Source organism: Eumetopias jubatus, unplaced genomic scaffold (genome assembly GCF_037043125.1).
Source record: "Eumetopias jubatus isolate StellerSeaLion01/CBP00866 unplaced genomic scaffold, mEumJub1_p1.0 scaffold_1, whole genome shotgun sequence".
In the NCBI taxonomy this organism is placed as follows: domain Eukaryota; kingdom Metazoa; phylum Chordata; class Mammalia; order Carnivora; family Otariidae; genus Eumetopias; species Eumetopias jubatus.
In genome coordinates, this window is record NW_028274807.1 from 92,694,043 (window position 1) to 92,704,908 (window position 10,866).

A 10,866-nucleotide genomic window follows, 5' to 3' on the forward strand; every position below is an offset into this window, starting at 1 on the left:
CCATCACTCAACAGAAACCATTATCCACCCAAGTAGAGCTCAGAATCATATTAAGCAACAGACATGAGGAATGGAAAGACCAGGAACTATTTTCTGCAGTTTTCCTCCTGTTCCACTGATGCATAAACAATGAACCATTAAATAATTCCCATTATACACACCTACATTAAATCAGATGAGTTTTCCCTAACCTTAGTCCCCAAAAAAATATCCAGAGAATTTCATCTTACTCTGCATTTTAACATGAGAAAACTGACAGGGAAAGTAATTTATTACTAAAAATTACCTGTGGTAGACTTATTTAAATACTTTTTCTACAAACAAGCTCTTAACTTATAATTTGGTGGACACATTGTGTCACCTCTTGTTTTTAAATTAAAAATAAAGTTACAGAAGTGTTCTTTTTGCTAAGTTTTCAGCTGGTTAGACCTGATCCCCATCAAAGGCAATGTTTTAATTGATGTATTGTCATAACTTGCATGCTCCTTCAGATTTGCAGCAGATTTTGCATTAGGTCTTTTTTTTTTTTTTAAGATTTTATTTATTTATTTGACAGAGAGACAGTGGGAGAGGGAGAAGCAGGCTTCCCGCCAAGCAGAGAGCCCGATTCAGGGCTCCATCCCAGGACCCTGGGATCATGACCTGAGCCGAAGGCAGACGCTTAACAACTGAGCCACCCAGGTGCCCCTGCATTAGGTCTTAATGAGCAGCCAGCATCTGTGTGCAAACACCATCCTTAAATCCATTTTAAAAGTTATTCTTCTGTAGTCTGAAGGAGACATTATTTGAAGTGGAAATAAAATTTTCAGGTTATAAAACTCTAAAAAATCCTAAGTGAGCCCATGGTGTCAAATCCGTTCATTTTAAAGAATTTTTAGGTAGTGGGAAAAGTGCAGACTAAAACTAAAATGAGATGTCCTTTTATCTTTGTAAAAATGGCTGAGCTTTTTCAGGAATTAATCGTGTTGGGGATGACTGGGGAGAACAGGCACGGTTACGTGTCTGTGTTGGAACAGCCTTTCCTGAAGTAAATTTTAACTCTAAAGTTTTTCCTGGTGAAAGAGTCCTGTAAATTCACAAAGTATTCATGATGAATAAATTATGTTCATTGTAAAATTGTTCAGAATAATGAAAAACTAGAAACCATCCAAGAGGTCATAATACTTGGTTAAAGAAATTTCACATGATGGGAAATTTTACAACCATTAAGAATGATGACATCAATCCACAATTATTTAAATACAGAGAGGGTAACAATAGAAGGACCTCCACACTGTTGAATCCAGTGGTCCCTTCTCATCTGAATTTGACACAGTTCTCCTTGGCGAACTCTGTGTGGTTCCAGGATATGACACCCTTGCTTTTCTCCACGCTCCGATGGCTATTCCTCTTCTTCTTTCCCACTGAGGCACACTGGGTCCTCTTCTCTGTCTAAACTCTCTCCTCACACCAGTTAAAAGTTCCATGGCTTTATGTATATATAGATGTAGATATAGATATAGATATATTGACAATTCTCAAATTTATACTCCAGCCAGGCCCCCTCTCCTCAACTCCAGATTCATTTCTCCAGCTGCCTACTTTGCATTACCCTGTGAATGTTTAATGAAAGTCTCAACAGGTTCAACACTGAATTTCTGGTCTTCTCCCACAAACTGGCTCTACCAACAGAATTCCCCATGTCAGCCAATGGCACCCATATTCTTCTAGTTGTTCACGCCCAAACCCCCGTTGTCATCCTTGATGCCTCACTTGTTCTCACATGGTACACCTACTCTGTCAGTACAACCTGTTGGCTCCACCTTCCCCTCCACTGCCCAAGCCATCATCTCTCACTCACATTACTGCAGGAGCTCCTGAGTGGTCTCCCTGTTACAGCCCTTGCCCCGCACACTCTGTTCTCAATACAGTCGCCGTATTTTCCTGTGTAAGTCAGCTCCTACCACTCGTCTGCTCCAGTGTCTGCAATATGTCCCAGTTTCACTTAGCATAAAAGCCAAAGTCCTACTAAGACCAATTTCCTCACTTCTGCCTTCAATGTAACATAAGCCTTTTTGATCTTCTTTGAACCTATCAGGCATGTGAGAAAGGGCTTTAGACTCCGTTTGAAATCTAACTTTGTTAGTAGTATGTCTCCAAATTTTAGCTTCCCATCTGCAAAATGGGAATCGTGTACCATGTACCTCACAGGATTGAGGTTGAAATGTTTTTTTTTTAACTCCAAAGCCTTCTATAAGTATAAGGGTTTGTATCATTTTCTAATATGACCTCTAAAACTTACCTTGCTTTGCTTAAGAATTTCTTGTTTCCAGTCTGCTGTTTGTATATGATCATGTCAGACAACATCTAGTATGTGGCTTCGTTTTCACCAGGCACTCTGGGGATATGAGAGTAGCCAGGTCATGTTCTCTTGAAGAATTAACCTGCTAGATGTGGGACATAAGCCTGTTAAAAACAAAAAGTGAGTGAAGTATTATAGGTGTTCTGATAAAACAAAGCATATATGAAGTACAGAGGGGGGGCAATGTTCAAGTCTCTGAGGACTGAGACAGAGAAATGGGAGATGGGAGAAGGGGGTGCGAATCAAGGGGAAGCCTTGCACTGAATGCTGAAAGATGGTAGGTGGGGTCAGGCAAACAGCAAGGGCGGGGGAAGGCTCCCTGACGACTCTCATCTCATACTTTTAAAGCACACCCAGTATTTATCACAATACTTCATTCTTTTTGAGGATGATTATTTATTCATTGTTGATCTTACCCATCAAATTTAATTACCCAGGGAAGCTCCATGTCTTTTGTATTCATTTCTGTACCCTAGAGTTTGACATAGTTCTTGGCCCAAGAGAAGGAAGGGAGGGAGGGAAGTTAAGAGGGAGAGAGAAAGGGAGAGAAATAGGGGGAGAGGCAGGAGAAAGGGATATTTCATCCTGGTTGAGAGCACAGGTTTGGGAGTGAGGTGGTCTGGAGTCCCAGATCTGCAGCTTACCAGCTGGATGACCTTGAACAAGTTCCTTATACTCTCTCTGTGCCTTAGTTCCCTTATTTGTAAACTGGAAATAATAATAGTTGCTTCTTTATAAGATTGTTGAGGATTTACTGAGACAGTTCTTGGAAAGGACTTAGCACATTTGCTGGCCCCATGGGTTTTGTGTGTGTGTGTGTGTGTGTGTGTGTGTGTGTGTGTGTGTGTGTTTAAAGATTTATTTGAGAGAGAGAGTAGAAGGAGAGGCAAAGGGAGAGGGCGAGAAAGAATCCCCAAGGGGACTCTCCACTGAGCATGGAGCGTGACACAGGGCTTGATCCCAGGACCCTGAGGTCATGACCTGAGCCAAAATCAAGAGTCAGATGCCCAACCGACTGAGCCACCCAGGCGCCCCCTGGCCCATGTTTTGAATGTAACCCCATCCTCCAAGGTTCTCACCCCCTTGGGCCAAATTGCCAGGACTTTCTTGGAACTAAATTCAGGTCTTTCTGTCTATCCAATAGTTAAAACTTTCAAACATCATAACAGCTTAGATTTGTTTTGTTTTGTTTTGCAACTGAGGTTTTATACACACACAGTTTTAATGGCTTCCTCTGATTTTCTTAAAAAAAAAAAAAAAAACTTCTGTGGTTGGGTTACATGAATGGTAACATAATGAAGTACATTATCATTAGAAACAATGCCTGCTGCGAACTTCTTTATCTCAGTTATTCATTTTGGAGGGTACTTGTATTTCAGGGTTGTCCTTGGCTATCTTTCTGACCCAAGTGAAAACATTCAGGATCCAGTGTGTGACAAATTCTTCAAGGAGGTGTGGGTTGCAACGGCAGCTCGAAATGCTACAATTTATGATAAGGTGAGGTTTGCATATCACCCCCCACCTTTTTTAATTGAATCACATCACAAAAGCACATCATTATTACTGCATATTATTGGTACAGAGTATTCTTAATGAGTGTAAAAAACCAGTACATTTCCAAGTTGTAATAAAATACCTCTTTGTAGACATTAAAAAACAGAGTCAAAAAGTAACATGGATTATGGTTTAGAAGAGCCATTAGTGGCATTCTGATCTCTCATCTGACTCTGGGGTCCCATCATGAGCATCCTTAGAAGGTGGTTACCTAGCCTTTGGAAGTGTCTAGTGACAAAGAGAAAAGAGGCAGATGAGATCCAAAAATGAGTCAGACCTGGCTGGGTTCAACCCAGCTCACCCAGTTGCTGGTGATAGAACTTTGTATGTAGTGATTTGACTTTGTGAGCCCTCCTCTCTTCGCTTATCAACTGGGAGGAATATTCACTGGGGTAGTTATGATAATAAAGAATAGTCTTTTAAATGTACTTAACACATAGCATAGTAAATGGCATCCATCCTTATGATGGAACTTATTATAATGAAACACGTCCTTTATTGGGCAGCTCTAATTTTGGAAAGGTGTTTTAAAACCAGCTCCATATGTTAGGGAGGCCAAATGTATCTTTTGGTAAGTTCTATCCATGGGTTATGATAAAGAATGCACCAGAGTTAAGAGTTGTCCAACAGGGGAACAAGTTACTTCATGAAGTAGCCAGCTTTCTGTCATAGAAAATCTTCAAGCTGAGATCTGCTGACCATCTATCAGAAATTGGGTAAGAGTGTGTTGGTGTTCTTCATGACTGCTGGAGTGCCTTCCAGCCCGGAGAATTCATCATTCCTAATGAAACATGACAGTCGACATAGCCTTATTTCATGCTGAGGACTCAAGGCCACGACCAAATAGGTCATATGCATGGAGGCTTTTAAAATGTAATGAAGTGCACAGCCTTGTTTGGATCCTCTTGGAGGTAGGGTGGATAGCAGCTATAAAAAACATTTTGGGAACATAGGATAAATCTGAATATGGACCATTATCGTAAATGACTTGGAAGTGATTTTCAGAGGTGTGAGAATGCTATCGTGGTTATATAGGCACATCCGTATTCTTAATACATGCTGACGTATTTAGGAGGGAAGTATTCTGCTATGGGGAGCTCATTTTCAATTAGCAAAATAAGTGTACAACTGATACCTTTAAGTAAAGGTACAGATATGAACATTTTTGAAAATGAAAAGTTAGAGGCAATATAATCTGCAATGTTCCTCTTAGACCAGAACCTCCAGTGAAATTTGGGGAATTATAATCCAAAATCCTAACCTGAATGTGGACTAACATCAGTGGAATTCCCATACCACTAGCTTGACTTTATCCTAAAGTCGATGACCCGTGTAGATCAGATAGAAGGATCTATGATTTTTTTTTTTTTTTGATGGAAGCAAATCTAGTCATCTCCTGGTAGCAAATAAGAGAAAGAACTCTTCATTCAGGTCTGTGCTGTGGCATAAAATTAGCAAAGATTTTGTCTGTCAGAATGCATATTTTCCGTAAAGGAGATATCTTTTCTTTTAAACTTATGACCTAGTTTCTTCCTATTTGTGTTTTAATCAGGTGTTCCGGTGCCTTCCCAATGATGAAGTACACAATTTAACTCAATTGAGAGACTTTATAACCAAGCCCATCTTAGCAAGGGAAGATCCCATTAGAGCTGAGGAAGAACTGAAGAAGATCCGTGGGTTCTTAGTGCAGTTCCCCTTTTATTTCCTGTCTGAAGAAAGCCTACTGCCTTCCGTTGGAACCAAAGAAGCCATAGTGCCCACAGAGGTTTGGACTTAAGGGTGATATTCGTTTGCAGCTCCAAGGACTCCCACCTTGAAAAGTACACTGTACACAGTGACTTTAGGGAGATCCTCACAGCTGCAGGCAGCCCTGACGCATGCTGGGATCCACCCCAGGGACCCTCTGGATTGGCTGGGCAGGGCTGCAGTCCTGATAGAAGGGCACTGAACATCAGGTGGGCTTTCTAACTCCTCCTGCTTATCCTTGTGAAAAAGGGACTGTCTTCTTATTGGTAGCTATAAGCTCAACAACAAATTCCATGGTATACACCAAAATGCATTTCCTTTGCTAACAAGAATTTACCTGTGCCTGTGATCTAGGTTGCCAGAAATTGTCGGACCCTCCTTATTTTTCTCTGACCCTCATTAATGCAGCCAATGACTGCCAGACCTGCCCTCACTTCATAGTACATACAGACACGGTTCGAGACATTGTTTATTCCTAGAAGATGTTGTGATGCTGCTCCCAAGTGCTTCAGGGTGGCAGCGAGATGCCCCTGCCCATCTGGTCCTGCAGTAGGAGTGTCCACCCAAGCAAGGATGTGGATGTGGTCCTTATCCCTTTCCAGTGACTGGAAGGACAGGGTGGACGTTATGTACACAGAAGCCCAAGTTGGGTGCTTCTGATAACGTCAACACTATAGATCTTAACACCACAGAGCAATAGGAAGGAATTAAATTTGGTTATTGAGGCAGAGATTTTACTTTGCCTCCAAAGGCAATGGCAAGATACGGTCTTTTGGTAGGGCCCACCTGATCAAATTTGAAAACACGTGTAAGATATTTCATTACACAGCAGCTGATAAAACTGAGAGCACGCAGCCTTCAGAAGCCTCCAAGGTGGCCGTGGGGATCTGATCCAGACAAGAAAAGATTCTTTATAGTCCTGGAAAATTTCCTATCACCCTTAGCTGCTGGGTTGATTGAAATTTGAGTTTCTCCATTTGAAAATCAAACCAGTGAATGCAATTTGTCTTTCAAGAGAACTGGAGGCTTCATAACTCCTACCAAATAAGTAGAAGCCTGACCTTATTTGACATTCAGCTGTCAGCTATGTTACCTTCTTTAAGAAGAATTGATTGCAAAATACTTGCTACTTAACTTGTATTATTAAATATGCCTTAACATTCCACCAGCCTTCCAAAGAGGTTAGGATCTTCATTAATTCACATTGTCCCAGTCTATGAATTGTTCCGGAAACCCATGTTTCCTTTGTGAATAGTAGTAGTCCCTTTGGTACACCCCAGCTCTAATGTTACTAAGCAGAACTGTTCTTACAGCCTGAAGAGCTGATGTGGGTTCCCAAAAGGCCTGTGCCCATAAAACAAGCTGTAGGCGCATTGATCACACGTGTATGGATTATCGGGGCAGAATCTCACTGGCGTCGTTCTTCAGAAAAAGCGAGGACCCAATCCTTGTTTTCATGGAGCCAGGAAGAGGTTAAACAGGAGTACAGAGTCAATAATCTGGGTGAGTAGGAAAGAGTGTCACACTCAGGAGAGGATGTCACAGCTAGAGAACATTTCACAAATGAGGTGGGACTGTGCTTTATGAATAAAGAATTTCTCGGAAGGCTGAAGATGGTAGTGACTTCATTCTATAGCAGCTGTAAGTAAGACATTTGCTATTTCTGAAGTTTAGATTGGCATTTAGAGAGTTGAGTGGGCGTGGAATACCTAAGGCTTTCTTATGGTTTACTTTTACATAGTTTTTCAACTGTAGAACAGTCAATGCACTGGCTTTTAATTTTGTGCAAAATGCTCTCCTAACACCATGAAAAAGAACAGCTTAAAAGGTCCTCCCCTTCTCATAAAAAACAAGTCACTTAATCCAGCCTCTCCTCAGAAACTGAGGCCCAGGTTGGTTGAAGGACTCACTTGAGTTCACCCAGCTGAGAGATGGTGGAGGCGGGACCAGTGAAATTGCTGTGGTTCATTCGTGGCCTCTCCCTTGACGTGGTTATTGTCCACAAGTGAGGAGAGGCAGTAAACAGATTTCAGACAGGATACCTCTAAGCCATTTTGAACACCGTGATATCATGTACTTAAGGTTCATCTGTCTCCCCTGCTTGAATGTAAGCTCCACGGGGCAGGAACTTTGCTGTGTTTTGTTCACAGTATATCCTCTGAGCCTGGAACAGTGCCTGGCACAGTGGAGGTGCTCAGTAACTGCTTGGTGGGTGAATAAACGAGGTGGAGGGGCGAGCTCATGAAATGCCAAACTTACAGAATCTCAGACAAGAAATCTTACTATTCGTGTCTGGGGCCAGTTTCCTTTCTACTGCATCTTCTCAAAGGCAAGATATTCTTCTGCAAAGATGAGAGGCTACCAGCTTTACTTGGGTGGATTTTCTGGAAGATTCTGTGCAATAATTGCCTATCTGCAATAGCAGCTTCCGTAGGGCGGCTTTCTGCAAAAGTCACACGGGGTGTGGACACGAGGTGTACTGCATGGCCTAATTAGCCATCATTCTGACACCACTACCACCTAATAATGGAAGTTCAAATAACTTATCTTTAACATTGCAATATCTGGTATCAACTTGAAAATGCATAAGATTCAAAGCCTTGAAAAGCTGTTATGAATCTGCCCCACATTTTAAATCGACTGCAATCTTCCGAAATGACCCCAAATGCTGTACCCCATAATCTGATTATCTCTGTAATCATTTTTATTTTCAAGAAGGAAGAATTCTGTAATTATACAAAATGGTAGAAGGTAGAATAGCCACTCAAACTATCCAGATTGTCCAAGCTTAGTCGTTGGACAGTATTCAACATAGCAGATCTGGTGCAGGCGTTTGCTCTGTATCAAGTGTCCACTCGGTGACTCGCCCTTCCTTGGGATGTTCTTAATTCTCAACTCTTAAGGCATCACACAGAGGCTTGGAGAGGCTATCATTAGATAGTTGAGAGGCATATGGTAAAACAAAATACAGTTTTCTTTTAGTAGCACCTTTGGAAGAAAACTTCATCTCTAGGTAGTCAAAAACATGAGCAGTTCCTCTCTTATGTACTAACTTGGGAAATTGTAATGTACCATGAGTGATGAAAACAGCAGGTGGAGAAGCCTTTCTGCAGATGCCAGCCTATGGGCAGACCAGATTTGTATACTCAGGAAGAACCTGCCCTTCCTCCTGCATCTCCTCACCCCTTATTCCTTCAGCCTCGGTCCCCAAACAGAGCACCTCCTTATTATGTAAACCATTTTAGAGGACAAGGAAAGGGTTTCTGAAAACAAACAAAAAACAAACAACAACAAAAAACCCCAAAATGAGGCCTCTACAACAAATCTTCTGTTTAACTTACCCTTTTAAGTGACTGACAAAATATTATTTTTTAATAGAGGTAATCGTCTTGTTAACATCCCTGATCTGATATGGCACTTGAGGGTTTTCTGAGGTCTGTCACCCTCTATAACAGGGGCAAAGAGGATCCTTCATGTCTCATCCCTCTCTACTCTGTCTTGTATAAAATGAGCAAATGCTAAAGGACTTTAAGTGTGCTCAGGAATACATTTTTATTTCCCTGGAAGATCCTCTGAGGCCAATTACTACTGGCAGTTTGGAGGTTTAAAATGGATGGGCCTTGAGAAATTCTTGAATCTAGAAATACACTAGAAAAGGAATTCAGCAGCAGCTCTCAGAAAGTTGCAGGCGAGAAGTCAGTGAATTCGCATTATTCTTAGGGAGGTGGGCAGGTACTATAAAATGATCCCTAATGGCATCTAATTCACATGTGAGATAGTGCTGACTTTGACTTGAGACTGGAAGCGTTCATTAAAGGAACCGAATGTCTTATGACTTAATTTATTACAGGTTATTTTTCCTTTATACTATTTTAAATTTTTAACTTACAAACCGTAGTCAAACATAAGGTAAATGAAAATTTGTCACGCTGATCATTTGGAAGTTGTAAAGTCAGAGACTGGGATGGCAATCCAACCAAAATGCAGGCTTACTTACTCTTTTGCCAAGCTGCTATAATTGTTCAATTTATTCTTAATAAATGCACATAAGTGAATGTCACCCTACTTCTGCTTGACACAAAGAAATAGAACATCATGCCTCCTGATGTAGACCTACTTGGATTCTTCACACAAAATAGTCTGGGCCAAAGGTGCTGATAGTCTCCTAAACCACTCTAAAACTTCATACCGAAGTTTTGCAGTTGGAGCACGTCACTGACACAAAAAAACAAATACCTGGCAATGAACATCCGTTCAGAATATTTTGATATTCTGGACAGAACTCAGACTCCTAGCCTCACCTCTACTGCAGCACTTGGCACACCAAGGCTGGGCCTCCTGTTTTTGTAAATAAAGTTTTATTTAAACACAGCCATGTCCATTCATTTACATGCATTCGTGACCAAATGATCTGCAAATTCTAAAATATTCACCATCTTTTAAGAAAAGCCTACTGGTCCTTCCTCCAGAGAGAGCAAAGAATGTCCAGACAGAGTACCTCAACCAAACAGAGTTGGATGAGTTCTGTTCTCTTCCCTACCAAGGTTTTCAAGTCTCCTTATCCCAGAGCCCAACATTCTACAACGGATTTATTCTAAGAACAAGGTCGAGTCCTTTCAGGAATAAAATCACGTGGTTTTGGCTCTGGAAGAGATGTTGTCAGCTAAAGCAGGCTTCTCCCAGCTGAGCACTCATAAATATACATGGTTGACAATGTTTAAGTGTTAAAGAAAAAAAAAATGAGGATGGATAGCTGAAGGGTTTGTATTCAGAATGAGAACTGTGAACTCAGGAGACTCCGTTTCCTGTGAACTTTCCATCCGTGAAGCATTGGAAATGATCCATGTATCCATTCTCTGCCTCACAATCAATGCTCTCTGTGCCTGGTTCCTTAACTGCTTTTTTAAAATGTAAATATTCATTAATTAAATAATTAAAAGCGTGAAATCAGCAGCGTCCCTTTATTTGAAAACCAGATTCCTCATTCTGCACCGGGGTCTTGAAAGCCAGAGTGCTGCATGTCTGACCTTGAGACAGAACTGTGTGTCTGTGGATACCCCACCCTACACCCCAGTTGTGGGCCCCCAGGGGGGTCAGCCTCAGAGTCTCAGCATCCTCTGCTACTCCCAGGCCTCTGTCCCCCGTGAGGTGTGATGATAGAGTGAGGCGGCAAATTTCTTTTAAAAAACTGAGACAGCTTCCAGTAAGCACATATTCAGAAGGCC

General features: G+C 41.5%; 1 protein-coding gene across 4 annotated transcripts in view; it reads left to right on the forward strand.

The window, feature by feature from the left end:
• PLD1 (phospholipase D1) overlaps positions 1-10,591 on the forward strand; it is a 199,727-nt gene extending 189,136 nt beyond the window's left edge. For all 4 annotated transcript variants that reach the window (XM_028100903.2, XM_028100906.2, XM_028100907.2 and 1 more), the window contains 2 exons: positions 3,721-3,838; positions 5,448-10,591. In XM_028100903.2, the coding sequence (XP_027956704.1) occupies positions 3,721-3,838; positions 5,448-5,672 (343 nt within the window). In that variant the 3' untranslated portion in view covers positions 5,673-10,591. The remainder of the gene's footprint in view (positions 1-3,720; positions 3,839-5,447) is intronic.
• Positions 10,592-10,866: the final 275 nt, after the last annotated feature.